Genomic DNA, 20,652 nt, shown 5'->3' on the forward strand with positions numbered 1-20,652 from the left:
ATACCACCCGCCGTAAATCCCGCGATTGATTTATAGACCGTATATATACAGACAGACAGACAGACAGACAGACAGACAGACAGACAGACAGACAGACAGACAGACAGACAGACAGACAGACAGACAGACAGACAGACAGACAGACAGACAGACAGACAGACAGACAGACAGACAGACAGACAGACAGACAGACAGACAGACAGACAGACAGACAGACAGACAGACAGACAGACAGACAGACAGACAGACAGACAGACAGACAGACAGACAGACATTTTATTCAGTAATAGGCCAGTGGCCCAAAATACAAACATAGGTATAATCAGAATTTACATGCGTTTATCTAAATACATCAGAATCTCTTATTTTCCCAACATTATATAAAAATAGGCATAAGTTTTTTATAACATCTATATTTTTTGAGGTCATATTGTTTATAAAACTGTGTTGTGATATAGGGTGTTTCAAATATTTATCCAGAAACTTTTTTCTTATGTCTAGGTAGGCTTTACAATAAAGTAAAACATGTATTTCATCTTCAATTACATACAAATTCTTTTGATAGCAAAAGTGACAGAATCTTAAATCATAAGGGATATTGTTGTATCTGCCAGTCTCAGAACAAAGTTTATATTTGCCGCATCTAAATTTTGTTAAAGAATTTCTCAAATATGGGGCAATATCTATAGAGAGATAAGATTCGACATTCAAGGTGGACTTAAAGAGTCCGTGTCTTACAACACTTAGTCTTCCTCATCTGAACGTCATTACTCTATCTTCCCCCTTGCCCTTCCCGCAATGCTAGTTCTAAATGAAGAAAGCCTAGATTTCGTCAGGTATCCGTCTCAATTTAAAATGAATTGTTTGTTTCTGTCAAAATTATAATATTCAGAGACGAGTGTAAGTCTGTCTTACACATTAAAACACCCCAAAACACCACTGAGGGAGATATGGTTTGATGGTTAAGGTGGCTTACCAAGACGAATTAACAAGTCCCGGGTTCGACTCCCAAACAATACAATAGGGATTCAGTTCATTTCTGGTATATCCCCGATATGATACTGCCGAACAAAATTCTAAAAGTGGCTGATATCCAACACACATGATATCCATTCACTCCAAATCTCACACTAACGGTATTACACGCTGTCAAGATATTTTACATTAAAACGCACAACCTTGGGTCGAAACCTGGAAAAAAACTGACAGAGGAGGTATAAATTCTGGATGCATATGAAACAAGATTCATTTTATTTGAACCACTTGGAAGTACACAAATTCTTGTAAGACAGGTAAAGTATAAAGTTCACAGCACTCAGTTCTGCTATCAGCCATAAAGCATAAGAGGCTGTCAGGAAGCAGTAAATCTCTTGATGGTCACCGACTCAGTCAGATTGCCAAACGTTGTTGTTTAAAAACTACGCGTCGACGTTGAAACGAAGGAAGTTTATGGTGGTTTAAATAAATAAACTATGTGTGTGACAGGTGAACAGATGTCGTTACACCTTTCTATGTAAGCTCAGTGTAAACAACAGCATTCGTGTACATTACAATGTTGGTTCCACAGTAAACAATGCCATGTTTCACAATCGGGCTTTAGCAAATCAACGCTATCCATGTATATTGTACTGTTGGGCTCGGACGTAAACAACGCTATCCATGTATGATTCTTCAAAGGCATTTAGAAGTTGGCGTAGTAATACAAGACACATTTTATGAATAGCAACTTCTTGAAAATAACGTCGTGAAAATAAACTCAAGAAGTTGCTATCCATAAAATGTGTCCTGTATTGCTATCCATGTATATTGTACTGTTGGGCCCGGACGTAAACAGCGAAATCCATGTATATTGTACTGTTGGGCTCGGGCGTAAACAACGCTATCAATGTATATTGTACTGTTGGGCCCGGACGTAAACAACGCTATCAATGTATATTTCATTCTACTGTAAACAACGATAACTATGTTCAATTCCATGTTGAGTCTACCGCAAACAATGACATCCACTGGGCCCTGCAGATAAGAATTTATGCACATACCTGTGTTGACCGTCACCAACAGCTTTTTCATATGTTTAACTACTGAATGACCTGTACACTTAGAAATGATATCAAGTATGCTACTCCAATATCTGTTTTTGCATTTGGTTCACTAGACAAAGGCATCGCAAAATATAAATATCATACACACATATATGTAACTGATAATACACCGATATATGATTGATATTTATATCATATAAAACCACAAATACACTTCAGTCAGAGTGGGTGAGTGAGATTAGTTTAACGCCACACTCAGCAATATATTTGGCGGTGGCCTGTAAATAATCAAGAAATTGATAATTGAAGCTGCAAATTGTGAACACTTAATGACTTAATAGCCATTTTATGTGCTAAAACATGTAAATTTAATTTTGATGAAAGGATGGAAACATTTACAATCCCGAGTTATATATTTTATGCTTTTAATATGTCCTCCACTTGTGTATATGTATATGTCTGTGGGTATGCACACACACACACACACAAACACACACAAACACAGACAGACAGACACGCGCACACACAGAGACACACACAAACACAGGCACACATACACACACGCACGCACAGGTGTATACATGTGTGTGTGCGCGCGCGCGTGCGTGTTTTAACATTGTACATCGTTTAAACAGATAGTCTCTCATAACCACAAATCGAATGACTCATATACTTACTTCTATATGTCATACTCTACTATTTTATGCAAATGAGGAGAGACTCTCTGTCTGCCTAAAGTTGTTATGCACGTGGTGAACAATGTTCATGACTCAGCACGTTCAAAAACTGGCAACAAACATCCAGGCGTAACGTAGGAAAGAAATATTATGTGGTTAAAACATGTTTTTATCTTTTATTGTGTGTCTCATGATTTTATTTTTAATTATTCTGTGCACTTTTATAAATGAATTGTATGTACAACTGTGTGCAGTTGGGATGAGGCGACAATAAACCACTGATTACATGTCTGACGATTTAGATAAAAATCCTTTGAACGGAGTTGTTTCTAAGGTAGTAGGACACACATTTTCTACCAAATGTAAGTGTGCAATGAAGCACCGAAATATGACATTTGAACACAAAAACAAACTGGTCGGTTTGCTGGGGTATGTCCCAAAGGTTTCCATTGTCTTCCTTTCCTTTTTGTTCATGATGAACAAATATATAACTGTTTACACATGTGTACCTTCCATTGCAAGAAGTAGGTAGATTCCTTGTGTACATTTGCCATGACTGAAGTTGTGGAAATGATGGTGAAAACTGTCGTTTCCAACATTCTTAGAGCTTGCAAGTTTATGTAAGAAACTGAATAATTCACTACTCATCGACTGAGTGAACGAAACTCACTAAACTCGCTGGCACACATGTCAGTCCGCCGGTTCACATATTTCATATTTCATTGCCTGAGTGAACGCGAGTCACATTTTGTAGAAAACCATTGTCGTAATCCCTGAAAACGACACCGTTGTCACAACATCAACCATAAAAGGAGTTTTCCCTTCGTTTATGCCGAAGAACATTTCAATATAAATGTAACATCGTCCGTCGTCATTTACCATGAATGAGAGAGAAAGGTTTTTCGCCATTTTTTGAATGTTCCAGCAATGGGGCCAGAAATGGGGTTAACACCTATTATTCCCATATTGGAATTCCAATCCAGATCCTCGGCGATCATCCGTTTAGTTGTCCTGGGACAGTCCAGTGGTTAAAGCGTTCACCCGAGTTCAATTCTCCACATGGGCACAGTGTGTGAAGCTCATTTCTGGTACCCTCGAGTGATATTATTGGAATATTGTTAAAAGAGACGTTATACTAAACTCACTCACTATTTTGGTGATGTCGAAAGTTCATTGTTTCTGTACCAAGGCGAAACCGTAACATAAAATTATTTAATTTTAAACACAACCCCCAAACCAATAAGTTAATGATATCAGAATATACAATTTCACACCACGGTAAATCATGCACATGCAGAATGTGATTCTTAACACAGAGCGCTAATCGGATTATAATGCAGTTTATTTACACTGAAAGAGACTCTGTACAAAGTAACCCGTTTCAGAAATGTCTTAAGCGAGTTTCATATCAACATACTTGTCCAGTCTGTCTCCTCGTTTGATGTCATGAAACAGCGATTTCGGCATTGTCATTTTCTGCATGTTGTCTTGGAACAATTTTATCAAAATAATATTAAGACTGGACTGGTCAAACCTGTGACACTTATTATACCCCCTTACCTTAACATTACACTTTAACATTTTGTGCGATCCCTCAGGACACATACAGTCCGGTGCAAAAGCACATGACACCCACGGAGCAACGATGGCTTCTCTCACAAAACGGTCGTTTGCTAATCCAATAAAGTTAGCCTCAAATTCCCAATACGGTGAGAAATGACATGAACGCTCCCCATAATATTCCATCATCTTTGGAGCGAAGTGTTGACCGAGAGCGCGGATTATTTTGGACATCATTACACCACTGGCTTTGATCTGTTTCAGCAACGGCATCATGTTTGTGTTGGTAAAGCGGGTAGAGGCATCTGCCCATAGGAGGATGTCAGATACGGGTAGGTTTGCAGAGATAATGATAGGCTTCCAGATGTAACACTTAAGCCGCCGAAGCCTCTTTGGAAACGACTCAAATGGAAAATCTCGAACTTCACATTGACAAAGATTTTCCATATTAGCTCGCTGCTCGGAAGTCATCCCAAGGTCGTACATGACAAAATGGAAATCGATGTTAGACATTGCGGGAAACATGATTTCTTGGACATTCTTTAAGAACACAAGAGACTCCATGAAATGATTATCCGATGTTGCGCTGACCAGGACTACTTTATGGTGGTGTGTTCGCTTTCTCATACTGAATATTGCATCAATGTACACTTCTGGTACGCGGTACTGGGAGTCGATGAACTCCCTAAGATTGGTATCATTCACACTCTTTACCTGTCCAGTACAATTTGTATCAATACATGGGTATTCAGGGTTCAGACCTTCTCGACAGTTACTGGCTCGAGTGACTTTCACCTCGGGTATGTCCGTCTGTCGCTCCCTGGTTAATCTTTTCGCGAACATTGCCTCCAAACTGTCCTCCTCGTTGGTCGTATCATCAACAATGTCTGTATTATCCTTAATGAATTTAAGCGCAGACTTGTGGTCACTTCCTCGTAAGTCGATCAACACGTTGCTACTGAAAGCACTTCGAAACCTGCTGCATGACAAGAGGTGAAGCACTTGCCATATTATCATACACACAGCGAACGTAAAAAGGTACTTGGTTTTTATCTTGACTGTACTATTGAACAGTTTCATTTTGGCAGGTGAGGTACAAGCCTTGGTTTGGAAACCTCAGTCCTCAACAAAGTCCTGGTCCCGTGTAGCGAATATTATCTCTGTCAGCCAACTGCGATACGACCTAAACAACTTGTACGAACAATAAAGGCGTGGTTGAATGAAGGTCACGTGATCAGATTATACTGTCTCGAGTAAGTGACGCCCCCGTCCGAAATCCTGCTTACAACCTGTCTAACAGCTAAATTTGAGACACAACAGAACAAACCAACCTTGAGTTGTCTGTAATTTGAAAAGCTGAATACAGACAATTAAAATGTATTAGTTAACAATGGAATGAAGTTTTATGCGAACTGACAGTGGGATTAGTCTTACGGATTGTTGTCTGACCAGAGGTTGTTTTTTTAACGAGTTAATGACAGTAATTAGATATTCACTTCAAGATTAGCGTCAAAACAGAGGTAATTTGCCTCCGTCTAATTAGCTCAGGCGTCTGTCAGACAGGCTGTATGTTAATATTACGAATTGAAAGTGGTACTCTTAACCAACCGAGGCCACCACTCCATGGCTGAATATTTATATGTCCAGCATGCTTGAGTATTTTATACCATTATTTGTGAAGACAAAACACATCTTTTGTCAGATCCGTTTTATGAAGTATGAGAATACTTTTTAAACAGATATATGAAAAGCACATTTTGAGTAACTCATGTTATTGAAATCCACCTTTACAAATCTGACAGCTTCAAACAATATATAATTGTCCTGTCAAAACTTCTACAAACTAAAACAACAAAAACATATGGCCCTGTGTACAGCTAATCCCCTCACCCCCTTATCTCAAGTGCACTGGATGGATTAGTCATGCTAGTTAGGCTGAATTAGACTCAAGGCAAGGTTGAATAAATGTACAAGAGATTATTGGTAGTAGTGTTCCGATTAATCGATTTCATCGATGATCGATCGGTAGTAAATGGTAATCAAGGAATCGATCATAACATCTATGATCGATCATGACTGGTTAATATGTACCTACATTTTTGTGCAATGTATTGTAGTAAGTTACACTGTTACACTTCAATGTGAATTTCACGCATTTAATACTTATATCACGGCATGTGTATGCATCGCGGGTGCTGCAAGTCAGCATTTCTTAATAAAGGCAAGCATATAAGTACATAACAAGGAGATCCCTGATTGGCTAACGCGACTAAATGTGACTGGTAACAACCAATGCCAAGACTAATAATAGTCTTGTATCATATCGTTTCCTCTTTGATTGGACGTTAAACTCTAACTTGATGATCGATTATTAATCGATGATCGATCGTTTTGATAATCCAATGATCGATCATGAAAATTCAACCAATGCCCAACAATAGTTATAGGTGTATGGTGAAATGTTTATTGACATGTAACTATCATAACATGTAATATGTCAATATTTTACATGATTTTTAAAACAAATACATGGTGTCTCATAGCAACGTCAGTAGTGGTTTCAATTTGCAATGTGAGAACATAATGTCTGATTGTTCTAGTGTCAGTAGGCAAGTTTCAGGAACAACATATGTCATATTTGGGATATCACTTTCCTAAGTACAAATTATAGTACTTTTTTGGGTTGAGTCCCATCCGTGATTCGAACCAGCACCCTCAGAGTCAGGCACCTAATCGTCAGCTCACAGCTCACAAGCCCGCTCAGCCACCGCGACTTCCACCGTGACTGTACACAAAGTACGCAGTATAGACTACCAGTTGTCCGACTTCCATTTTTGTGGAAGTCGCGGTGGCTGAGCGAGCTAGGCGACTGACTTTGTGTGCTGGCGATTAGGTGCCTGACTCTGAGGGTGCGAGTTCCAGGGATTCAACCCTCATAATACTGCTATAATCTCTTACAAAGTGAGTTGAATTTTGTGTCGTGATACTTATAAACATATTTTAATTCATTTACTACCTCCAGAACGTGGAAAAACGTGTATTGTGAGTAAAAGTAATTATTCTCGCCCATGGGCCAAACTGTTTTGTTTTTCGACCATGGGAGAGATGTTTTAAAAATGCTCTATATAAGCCGAATCAAGTCAAAAAATCAAATTAGTGAAATGAAGTCATAGATTCAGAACCTCTAAAACATAGAAAAAAACATGTACTTTTAGCAAAAGTAAATATTCTCGGCCATGGGCCAACTGTTCGCCTATGGGCCGAACCATGGGCGAGCAAATTTAAATTTTGAGTTTTCAAAAACAACACTTTCATTTTTTCGTGAGTATTAGTATATATTCATAACAAATGCATGTTTAATTTTTGTCAAATCTTGTCAAAAACTGGCCACAGTACGGAGAGTGTCTGGACTTTAGTGAGTCCAGAATTAAATAGTGACGCGTTGTATATATTTCACACAGAACTTTTTAAGTTAGCTGTTATGGAAATATATTTATATTGAAATGTACGGCAACACTCCAGCCATAAATCTTGAATGGTCCCATGCATGAGTGCTGTAGCGGAAATATGCAATACGTTTTGGTTAGAATTGACCATGATGTGGCTATTTATGGCGTGGATATTGCTGACCAGCGCTTAGTTCGCCACACATTTGTACATAGACCTCTTGGTCTGTGACCTCAGAGCCGTTGCTGTAATGTGGGAGTGCGGTTGTACTGGGCTAGGCAGCAAGCAAACAAATTAATCATGACTCTCCCCCGCGTTTTCTCTTGCTTTCTCCTTGTTCCACTCCGTCCCTTGCTGTCTCTCCCTCGATCGCTCTCTCCCTCGCTCGTTATCTAGCGCTCGCGCTCTTTTTTCTGTCTTCCCTACCTCATGCTCAGTGAACATATAGACGCAGTTGCAACTCAGGAGTTTGATTTTGCACCCGCCCCCCTTCTCTCTCTCTTTGTGTATGTCAAGGATTGTTGATAATTTAAGTTTGTATTAATTCATGAATATTATTCTGGAAGGGGAAAGGGTGGAACTCCTGCCGGCACGTGAAATATTCCTCTCACATTGCACCCATGTAGGGTATCTATGGTGACTGATTTCGGGCCACCACTTTCTCGCTTTAACGCGATAACGCGATAATGCGACAAAGCGAGAAAACAAGGCGAGAAAGCGATGCAGCCAGTCGAGAAAGCGATGGAGCGAGGAAGTGAGAAAGAGATATTTACCTTTATTCTGCCCTGTCATCACCCATGCCTAGATGAACAATCCCTGGCTTCCATTTGCCCATCCACCCTACCGGTTTAGCGCTAATTAGCTATCGGCTTCCCTTGTTATCTTATCATGGTTGTCTCAAATGTTCGTATATAGCTTTCCGCTTCATAGGTTCTTCATACACCTGATGAAATATATAAAAAATATACTCCGTAACATCGTGTTCAACAAATACAAAAGTGTTGCCGTGACGCCATAAAGAAGAGTATCAGGAAATGAGGTAAGCCTTAACAACCAGTACTTTCCCTACTCCCCATTTTGCCAGGGAACAGGATCGGGATTACATTAGTCTTTAGCAACATATGTTTGTTGTAAGAGGTGATAAACAGGATAGGGTAGTCAGGCTCGCCGACACATGTCATCGTAACCCAATCACGTAGTTCGATGCAACAAAAATGTTACAGACCGAAAAAGGTTAATTGGATACACGCGTCACCAATGAGCTTATCAAATGCTACGCGACCACGAGCAGCTGTACCCAGTGAGATATATACATATAATACATGTATACAGAGATAGGTAAAACATTGTATTTATAAGTTATGACGCTGTCAGATATGGCAAATGGAATGTTTACACATCAACATTCGACATATAAATGTCATTTAAACTGTCTCAATAATAGATTCACAACGTACCGTAAGTGATGATATGTATGATATCTGATAACCGTGATACAGAGCAAAGAGTTGTTATTTACATGGGCACATGGCTTCATCATGCATCATTGTTCATGAGTAAACATCAACCAACTTACAGAACAAACTTTACTGATGAATATATAAGCATTTCCTGTAGTATTGTACGTCACGTGCTTTCAGGCGCGCCTTTTCGTTCCTTGGGTAGGAGCGATTTGGGTTCATAAAGGTGAAGATCGTCAGTTAAAAAATATTATCATCTTGAAGAAATCAAAGATAGTACAGCTGTATTTATGATAAGCATCAAAAACATAAATGGTTCCAGTTATTGCTAAGAGCGACATAAATTGATCGAATCTCACTCACTTAATTGGGTTGTTTAAGTATATGATAGTTTGGATGTGTAGGCTGCGTTAGTGCTATCACAATGCCTTATTTGTCTCTCTCTCTCCCCCCACCCCTCCCCCCGCAATATCTATCATATTTTAATTGGTTGATGTCATTAAGGACAATTCCAGTCCAGTAATGGCATAAAATACGTTATTCCTTCAGTCACGTCACAAACTGAATGTTTCCGGCATTTCACAATATGAATATTGTAAACTTTCAAATAGTATGCCAAAGGAAAGTCTACATCTATCTTAGATTTTCTCTAAACATCAAGTCAAACAATGACTATAATGGACACGAACATTTCTGAAAACCATTTAATACTATTGAGAAAGTACGGATGGCGATTGAGCTCCAGTTTGTTGTTATTCATGTACAGACAGGACTGAATTATGGGTAATATCGCTTACTCGCACTATCGCTTTCTCACTTCCTTGCTCTATCGCTTTCTCGCGCAATGATATCGCTTTCTCGTCTCGCGATATCACTTTCTCGTCTTGTGCTATCCCTTTCTCGTCTCGTTTCATCGCTTTCTCGCCTCGCGATATCGCTTTCTTGCTTTCTCGCCTCCAACATTTAAGGCGAGAAAGCGATGACCCAAATCAGCCACCACAGGTATCGGATCCGGGTCGTCAGCGTGACGAGCGAACGCTTTAACCACTCGACTACTCTACCGCCTCAACAGGTGAAATAAATAATAAACAGGCACAGAATGAGAAAACAATACTTGAAAAACTGAGTGATGAGCCAAGATGAAACATTAAACAGGTGAAATGTTAATCGAACCTTTCCATAATTGTGGACAAATTGTGCCAGTTTTGAATGTGATGTTTAAATCAATCGATTTATGGAACAATGGTAAAATTTAAACGACAGGGTCGTATCTTCAAACTCATTTACGTGGTACGTTCAACTCGTGTAATAAATCTGTACTATTCAGGGTAGGAAAGCAGCCGGAAAATTGCGGAACTTGCAAATATATAGTTGAAAATTTACGGAAACCATGAGAAAAACCGGGAACGAACTAGTCCTTGTATACTCTAAAGTGGACAGTTCCGCCCCAAATATTTTAATGCTACAATATGCCAAGGGTGACGTGATGAATACTATGGACAACCAGGGACCCTTCACACTCTACGACTTTGAGGCGAGGAAATGTTGAGGTGATGATGTTATTTATAGAAAAGCATGTACAATGTGAATGACCCAATAAAATTCATTTACAAAGTATTAAAGAGACCCTCTGCATGCCATGAACAAAATCAATGCGCTCGCCTCTTTTAGGTATCGTCACCCATAGACATAAATTATGAACGTTCCTTAAGGGACAAAGCAAGCGCCCATAAACAACAAATTACAGGATCCCAAAACAAGGTGCATCCCTCTAATCTTCCTGATGCCGTTGTTTTCTTTCTAGAGCACTTTTGCACCAGTATGTATATGTGGTGTAAAGCGAACGGCTATACCATTACACAGAAAAATTATATAAGATATATTACACAGATAAAATATCCTCACCGAAGGTATAAATTCCAGTGCAAATACTATGGAGGTCTTAGAAATAGACGCTGATACGTCTTGCCCGATATATTTATATAGCATCTTCTTTACGAAAAGTGTGAACATAGAAAAAGTGTTTGATATCTGAATAACATAATGGTTTAACAAACGGATTTGTGTGCATGTTTAAAAGCAGGTAGTAGGGGTAGCCTAGTGATTAAGGCGATCGCTCGTCACACCAAAGGCCGGGTTCGATTTCCGACCTGAGCAAAATGTGTGAAGCACATTTCTGGTGTCCTCTGTCCTAATATTGCTAAAGACGACATAAAACCATACACCCATACTCCAAATTTAGTTACTCCTTGAATATAATAATAAAATGATATAATTATAGCAGTGACACAGTAGAAGTTGTCTCAACCGGCACTCATCGGGAAAGAAATAGTTCGGTTTAGATAGCGTGCTGGATTGTAGAGCTGGTGTTAAATGTACAAGCCACGGGTGGAACTGGGACTTAATTCTGGTGTCGACAACTTGCCGGATTGGACAGATGCCGGTTTTTGACAGCTTACACTGTAATTGTATAATTAAAAGTATAAGTATTGTTGGAAGGTTGATAAAAATGGCGTAAAACTTAAATCTCTGATACCTTAGTGGGTTGGCACTATGAAGCGGGCATTATTTCGGACCAGTTTTAACCACACACGCATGCACGGACGCACATACGCACGCGCGCACACAGCGAGACACAGACACACAGAGAGCCTAAATTTTTGTCTGTTATATTATCTGCTACTTTTTCTGACCATAATGTAACTTTGTCCAAACCTTGGCTGTCACAACTGAAATCAATTCTCTGTGTTGATAAGATAGGATGATTTGTTTGTTTGTTGTTGGTTCAGACTCGTTATTTACAGGCTGTCGTTATAAAGATGCAATGTTGATATATGCCGCGTTAAACAACAAACAGGTATTCATCTTGCCCTAACATGCAGGCATGTAGATAGAATCTTGCTGAGGCGTTTAACATTGATTTTACTTTACCAGCTCAGATATATAGTCCATTGTATTATGTATTTTCGTTGAAAGAAATTGCAGATTAGCATTAGTATACTATAAGGGTAACGCTATTTTCCGTCTTTTCAACTGCCCTCCTTCGTCGGGCTGTTAATGAAAGACCTCGGGCTTCTGCAAATGATAATGCCCTGAAAAATAACGTGACCGTTCTTATAGCTGAAATGAATAGATTTTTTTTGTAAAATAAGAATAAAAACAGCGGCATCGGTTTAGAAGCATTTACTGCCAACAACAAAACGACGGAGGTCACTGACACACATTTTACAAATATAGACACGTCATAGAACAACAAAAATGACGTCACTGTTGTGAGTAACGACATTCGATTTTGACCTTTGCTCATACTACCAGCCGCCATTGTTTTCAGTGATCAACAACGTTAGACTTCAAGTCGATATTTTCATTGCTGTATATTGCAATTTATGGTACAATTGTTATGGATGGCACAGGCAGGAAAGTGCATAATGACACAGGCACGTGTGACGAATGAGAGCCAGATATATGGTCAATGATGAACCCAAGTTCACACGAGCCGCAGGTGATTGAACTTCAACAGCTGAGCTACCTATGACGTCACCTAACCACGGGCTTGATATTGGCCCGTCGTCAAGCATTTTGCGGGCATTATCAAGTTACAGTGGTCTGCTCATTTCTGATAACGTGCGGTCGTTTTAATGATAATTCTATCCATTTTAGCTATAAATATTCTTAAACTATTCACTACACTTAATGTGAAAAGTTTCCAAATTTTCCCTTCATCCCATCGATATCAAAATGGCCGCCACATGAAGTAATGTGCCATCTTTTTTTCACTTATAAGTGCTATTCTGTTTCTATTTTCACTATATATTTGATTTTCTATGCTGTTAAGGGTTACTAGTATACACCCAAGTATCAAATATATGGACGAAACTGACGATCTGATTAACGAGTTCTTCCTACTCTAACAATGAGAGAATTGCAATCAATATTTAACATACAGACACATAACATGTATATCATGTGGGCAAATAAACACGAAATGAACTTCTAAAATGCTCTTACAAAATGGACAGAATCTTTATTCACTTGGGATATTATTTCTCCTACCTGTATTCTTCATGTATATTGTTCACCCAATCTTAAAAGTGACAACATCCTCTTAAATCTTTGTTATGTAAAGTTGAGAAATATGATTCCATATTAAACACCCTTTGACACATGAACAGAGCCCTAAATTAGAACGTTCATCTAACATAGAAAATATACACTGGATGTTACAATCTTTAACTCGTTGAGAACTTTCGAAACTGAATACATACATGTTACAACACGATAACGTTTAGTTGCAAAACGTAATGTTAAATAAGTTTAATACACATATATGTCTACAAGGAAATATCGAAACTGAGCCCCAAACAATCCTTAATTTCAGGGCGACGCAACCTAGACTGGACTAGTCATTCAACACGTGAGCGCAGCTCCTATTCTATATATTCTCAAGGGTCACGGAGGCAGTCAAATACGAGGGCTATTACACTTGTACTCATTTCTCACAGAGGGGCACAGGAAAGGATGCTTTGTTTGTTTGCTTTTGAACCTGACTCGATTTCTCACAGGCCGTGGACATCTAGATAGAATGTTGCTGAGCGCCGAGTAGAAGAAAACCGGCGTTGAACTTACTAACTCATCATGCACCAACCACACGGTCAGGGACGAAGCTCGGACGTGAAACTAGATTTTGCGTCCGCTTCGAATACCTTCTCGCTGTCAAACTGTTGGTTAGCGCTGAAGGGTACAATGGGTGCTTGAGTTACTTGAAGTCGGTATTTGACGTTGGAGACTCAGCGACTGCCGGATCGATAGGGGCGATAGGCTAGGCTGGTTGTTAAAGTGTTCGCTTGTCAGTTGAAAACTCGGGTTCAATTACCTATAGAGGTACAATACGTGAGGCCCATTTCTGGTGTCCACCTCTATGATATTGCTAGAATATTGCTAACTGTGGCGTGAAATCTGATTCAATCGCTGCATGGATGCTTTAATAAAAGTTTTGTTTCGTGACTATTTAGGCAAACATTTTTTTCTTCTTTGATGCAACAGAACAGGCCCTGGCTGAACTCAGTTATCTACGGGGTTCAGTGGTATTGAACCAAACCCATGTTCGAGGGGATCCCCCCAAACATCTACGATATGCTTCACTTCGAGCTGACCCATGCGGTTCAGGGTCAGAATTGATCTTCAGTAACCCATGTTTGTCGTAAAAGGCGAACAACGGGATCGGGTGGTCAGGCTCGCTGACTTGGTTGACACAATGTCATCGCTTCCCAGTTGCTTAGATCGATGCTCATGCCGTTGACCACTGGATGGTCTGGTTCCGATTCATATATTCGCTGTCAATAATTAATATATAAAGTATGCAAGTATGTGACCCACTCCCAGGCACATGTGTACAAAGCTGATCCCCCCCCCCCCCCACACACACACACACCTCCCAATCTTCCAGAACAAAATGGACACCCCCCAAAAGCATCATAACATCCCTCAACACCACCCCACTCCATGGACGATAATCGAGCATTTAAGATTTTAACTCCGCATTGAAATGCTTCTCCATTTAAAACATTAGTGAGCTTTGAACTTGACACCAGTTATATATCACTACATGACAGTTCATGCGTTCATGTGGATATATGGCGGTTGTTGACGTTGGCATCACGACAACCATCGGAATAGCCGCTAATAGAATCTTGGATCGAATAAAATAACAGAGAACAAATTGGTGAATAGGTGTTCTCACTTGTTTCTGAATACTTACCGGGAAACTTCCTAACTGTCCACCTGCACATGGAATCATTAGTGCTATCTTTCACGCTTGTTTTACAGAACTTACGATAAACTCGTTCAACGCTAATTTTACATAATGGAGTACTGGTTCAACGCGGGTATCATTTAACACCACCTACAATCCATAATGATTCAACTGCTCCCCAATTTCACAAGTAATTGCATGAATCATACATAAAATGCATATCGAAAGGTTCCTCTGAGAATTTCTAAATATTAACTTCACTTTTGTCAGTGTTTACACTTTATCTCCATATTTTAAAATAAACAGAAAGCATGAAGATGTGACGAATCGAGCAGCGGTTCCACTCATTAAGACCATATCTTCGGCCAAGTGATTCTTCAATGAAAATTGAAAAGAAGTGGGGTGACGTTACCTCCCCTTGTCCAAGACCAGTTTGTAACTACATATTTAACACTGAACAGAGGAATAGCTCATACGTGACTTAATATTACTTTACACAGGACGACAAAACATATATGAATTTTCTACCAATTCGAAAAACAATATCCATGGGTCCAAAATCCACTTTTGTAAATAAACGCAGAGAATATCCTATCATTGTCTTTCAGAAGTGGAAATACCCAAAATAAAAATGACATCAACAGTGATGTCCCATTCCTTAAATGCAAACTGCGTTTGTGACATCAAGTTTGCCACTTAAGTTTTGTTTGGAACATAATTGTTATAAACTTAGAGGACTAATACCTCAAAATTGTTTGGGTCATCGTAAGACGTTTCCCCATGCTCCCATAATCAATAACAATGCCAAATATCCCTTTTTTCCAAATATGTAGCTAAACAACTTCAGTATTTCTGTTCCTATAACCTATTTTAAAATAGCTGCATATTGAATCTGAAACGTTGTTAAGGTGATTTCTTTTTCTTCATATGGCTAATGGAATCATTATATGTCCTTAAATAAAATCGCTGATTTAAATGAGCCGTAAGAGTCAGTCGGTGTACATGTGGACAGTTCTTAACACATGTCCTTAACACGTTCTTAACACATGTACTTAACATATGTCCTTAACACATGCACTTAACATATGTCCTTAGCACATGTCCTTAACACATGTTCTTAACATATGTCCTTAACATATGTTCTTAACACATGTTCTTAACATATGTCCTTAACACATGTTCTTAACACATGTACTTAACATATGTCCTTAACATATGTCCTTAACACAGGCACTTAACATATGTCCTTAACACATGTTCTTAACACATGTACTTAACATATGTTCTTAACATATGTCCTTAACATATGTCCTTAACACATGTTCTTAACACATGTCCTTAACATATGTCCTTAACATATGTCCTTAACACAGGCGCTTAACATATGTCCTTGACACATGTTCTTAGCACATGTACTTAACATATGTCCTTAACACATGTCGTTAACATATGTCTTTAACACATGTTCTTAACACATGTAATTAACATATGTCCTTAACATATGTCCTTAACACATGTTCTTAACACATATACTTAACACATGTTCTTAACACGTGTCCTTAGCACATGTTCTTAACACATGGCTCTTCTCAAATACTTTTAAGAAAATTAAAATTGCTTTGTGAGTTCATAATGCTCTGTCTCCAAACAAGGCAAAGTCGCCATTTTTATAGTTAACATGAATAGCGGTTAAATTATGCTCAGCAAATAAGGATATCTTCTTTGAACTTACAGCGCATGCATATTTACATTCCATTTCAACTTTCCCAATTCCGTTTACATTAATTTTGTTCATGTCCTTTGTCCTTAATTTCAGATATAAAGAGGTGTGGTTGAGAACATATTCAACTCTTACCCTAATCTAACTAAATTAAATATCGATGTTTGCTATGTTTGACCCTTGAACAACCCCCCCCCCCAAAAAAAAAAAAAAACCCAAAAAACCAACAACAAAAAACAAAAAAAAAAACCCCCAAAAACCCCCAAAAAACAAACACCTCCCCAAAAAAAACAAACAAAAGCAAAGCAAAGCAAAGCAAAGCAAAGCAAAGCAAAGCAAAGCAAAGCAAAGCAAAGCAAAGCAAAGCAAAACACAACAAAAACAAACAAACAGAAACAACAACAAAAAAAAAAAAGGAAAAACAAAAACAAAAATACAAAAAGCCCCCCCAAATCCAAACAAACAAAAAGACAAAAACAAAACAACAATAAATACAGCAGAAAAACAAGACAAAACAAAGAAAAAAAAAAAGAAAAAAACCAAACAAACCCTCCATCAACAAAAAAGCCAAACAAAACAACCAAAAACAAAACAAAACAAACAAACAAACAATAATCCACAACACTAGCTCCTTATCTTCGGTACTATCTTCCAACCCTGTTTCATGGACATAGATCAGATTCACAATACCCAATCCTAGAGTTTCGAGAAACGAAACTAAGCCAAAATCGCAAACTCAATTTGTAACTTAAAGAAAATGTAAGCAAAGTCCGTGTTGGTTAACGATACGGTCTTTGGGTGCACGTTGCACGGATTAAATACGATACGGTCGTTCTGTGCACGTTTAGTCCATGTTGGTTTAAGACACGATCCCTGGGTGCACCCTGCACGGGTTATATTTAGGCAAGCGGTCTGTGTGTACAGTGTAGGTCACAGTCTTAGTCGCCATCGATGTCAACAAATCCTGATTTCAAACGGGTACAATTGCAGCAGATGTGGTCACCCAGGATAGTAACTGTGTCATACAAGGCGTACCTTGACATCATCATCTTGAACATGGGAGAACCTTTGGTTGGGAAGTTGTTGGCTTGTTTGCTGTTTGACGTCGTACTCATCACCATTCCAACTCTGTGGCGGCGGTCTGTTAATAATCGACTCTGGACCAGACAATCACGTGTTCTGGATACGATAATATGTGTCCACCATGTAACTCAGCGAGTCTGACCACCCGATCCTGTTAGTCGCATCTGATAGCAAGTGAATGAGTGAGTTTAATTTCACGCTGCATTCAGAAATATTCTATCGGTTTGTAAATAATCGAGTCTGGATCAGACAATCCAGTGATCAACAGCAAGAACATTGATGCACTTAATTTGGATAGGCTAGGATATCTATATAGCGCACATTTGCGTGCATCTAGCGCTTGCTAAAGGCGCTGGTATTTGGTTCCCGCGATCATAGGATGTCAGTCTCAACGTCACATCGTATTATCAATCTCAACTCCCTGGGGAATATACAACTTTTGCCGCCACTAGGCGCACCGAGTTTATTTTGGCTCTTTCATCCTAACGAGGTACCCAATTCACAGATGGTTGGACTAGGACACATATACACATAGTCACAGCACTCCGTCCAAGTTTACTGCACGTTGCTTTACCATCAACTAGGTGTTTGTACGTATGTATTCATGTGGCCACCATCTGGTCATGTACCAACGGATTTGGGGGTTCTTTTATGTGCACAGGGTTGTGTAGTGTACACGAGGGGTTGTGACACCACTGAAAGAGTCTGCACACAAAGTTTACTCCAAGGCTTTTACACCAAGTTACAGGTGGGCTCGATCACGACACCTCAGCTTCGCTAGATCACAAGCCTGGCGCTTTAGCCAGCTCCCCCACCGGGCCCCTGATCACATGTGTCAACAGAGCCAAACAGCCAGACCACCCTATCACCATAGTTGTCTCTGGATCACTAGGACCACTGAAGATCTTCACAGGTTTGTCTAGCCGCACCCATTATATTATGTCTCGAGACAGATTGAACAACGTTATTCCCTTCTTCAGATATTTTCCGCAGTGAAAAAGTAATCTCTAGAATGTTTACCTTTCGAGAGTAATCGTGGCCCCGAAGTGTAGATATGTATGTACTACTACATTTGTCTTTGGTGGTTTGAATTGATGATTTCAATTGGTTCGATGGGGTAGCCTAGTGGTTAAGGAGCTCTCTTGTCTCGCTGCAGTCATGGGTTGATTCCCCATACACGTGCAATGTATGGAGCCCTTGACTGGCGTCCCTCGCCGTGATATTTCTAAAAGAGGCGTAAAGCCATTCTCCTTCAGTCATTATTTCTTTAAGAATGATAATGTCATTGCTTCTGAACAAATTTGTAAAATCTGGTGATCGGTTCACACGTGAATGCGTATAACATGAACCAGACTACGGAATGTTTCTTTAGATTTCAAGGGGCTGACTGATAGCCGAATGGTTAAAGTGTTCGCTCGTAAGGTCGAAGTCCCAGGTTTGATTCACCAGATAGATTCAATGCGTGAAACCCATTTCTGGTGTCCCCGGCTGCGTAAAACCATACTACCTCAAGCTTTGAATTCCCAGATATAATAATATAATACATTCAAGGTATATAGTAAACATTGTTAGGTATGAAATAAATATTGTTTTCAGTGTTTTATATGTGCACGCAGGCAACTGTGCAAACTACACACTATATAAACTTATTTTTTCAGCTCCACTGAGCCGTTGACAAGGCTGACTTTTATTAATTCACGTGATGAAATCAACGCCTTTTCAGCTCGTTGTGAGAGTCATATATTTCGATGGAGACTCGGATTATCTAAGGTGTAATACATCAAACGACAGGTTTTATACGTTTATCACAACGGGTTTAATTTCACAATTATTGTCACCTGTACTAGCTAAAAGCGTTTTCCTTTAAGGCCTGTTGGTTTAATTCAAAAGACGAACAAGTCCATGATGATTAAACCAATGTCCTTCCGAAACGTGTTTCCTATTCGGAGACCGACCATAAATTTATCCTGGTACCATTTAATCTCAGACATCAATGATAATTGTTCATATAGGGACTCCTCAGAAACAATATAGTTCACTTAGTCCGGGCACCTAAAGAGTTAGTTTATTTTTTGTAATTCAAACATTTACGAACTTAAAAATCTCGTAACAATGGAAACGACATCTAAGGGTCTAGTTAAATGCACAAGGGGAAAAAAAGCGACTCTTGCTTCAAATAGAGACCGTTCGGGCCCTGTGTCCAACTACTGTCAAACAATAAGCCATAGAGATTGTGCATAGGCCGCTTATATGGTGCCCACCTCTGTTTTATTCAAAGATAATTTTCTCGACAATGGACTCACACTGTGACCGGTAATTCCTACGCTGAATTAGCAAGTCAAAATTTTATTCATATTTTTTGATCGCGGACACGTATCTTTTATTTTATTTTCGCTGATTTTGACGGGCATTCATGCATTGCTGAGATTCGCAAGTACCTGCAAGCCGCGAAGAGGCTCTCATAGGGTGGGAAATAATGTGATTTTTTATTTTTGTAGTTAACGTACAGAAAAGATAAGGGTGTGTGCTATAGACAATGAGCGATAACCACATTGAGGTATCCAAAGAGATATATCACCTGGATTAACCTGGATTAACAAATTTAAGATTAACAAAAAAGGGTAAAGTAGTATTGCCCTGTAACAAAAATAGTATTAAGAAAATTTTCAACATTGACAGCGGTATCCTGATTAACGGATTTTATGGCATAATTTGAAAAAAAACCCCAAACAACCCTGGATCATATTACAGCTAATTTTTGTAACAAGTCATACTCCGAAAACTTACACAAAAAAGCACTCACGTTTTCATTTATATATAAATGTCCTGCTTGTCCTCAATCAAATGTAGAATGGCTTCTTAAGAAATGAGCCCCCACCCTTCTGGACACTCAAAAGCCCACACCTGTAGA

The 20,652-nt window shown here is 39.2% G+C and overlaps 2 protein-coding genes across 2 annotated transcripts in view; both read right to left on the reverse strand.

Moving 5' to 3' along the window:
• Positions 1-20,652, reverse strand: part of LOC137284716 (UPF0764 protein C16orf89 homolog) — a 441,860-nt gene that overhangs the window by 251,227 nt on the left and 169,981 nt on the right. The window lies entirely within an intron of this gene.
• Positions 2,879-5,448, reverse strand: LOC137284122 (uncharacterized). The gene has a single exon (XM_067815803.1). The coding sequence runs from the start codon at positions 5,357-5,359 to the stop codon at positions 4,112-4,114; it is 1,248 nt and encodes a 415-aa protein (XP_067671904.1). The 5' UTR covers positions 5,360-5,448; the 3' UTR covers positions 2,879-4,111.

Source organism: Haliotis asinina, chromosome 5 (genome assembly GCF_037392515.1).
Source record: "Haliotis asinina isolate JCU_RB_2024 chromosome 5, JCU_Hal_asi_v2, whole genome shotgun sequence".
NCBI lineage: Eukaryota > Metazoa > Mollusca > Gastropoda > Lepetellida > Haliotidae > Haliotis > Haliotis asinina.

Bases quoted from the DNA above. Each gene is read 5' to 3' on its own strand.
- LOC137284122 (XM_067815803.1), bottom strand. From the start codon at position 5,359: ATGAAACTGTTCAATAGTACAGTCAAGATAAAAACCAAGTACCTTTTT.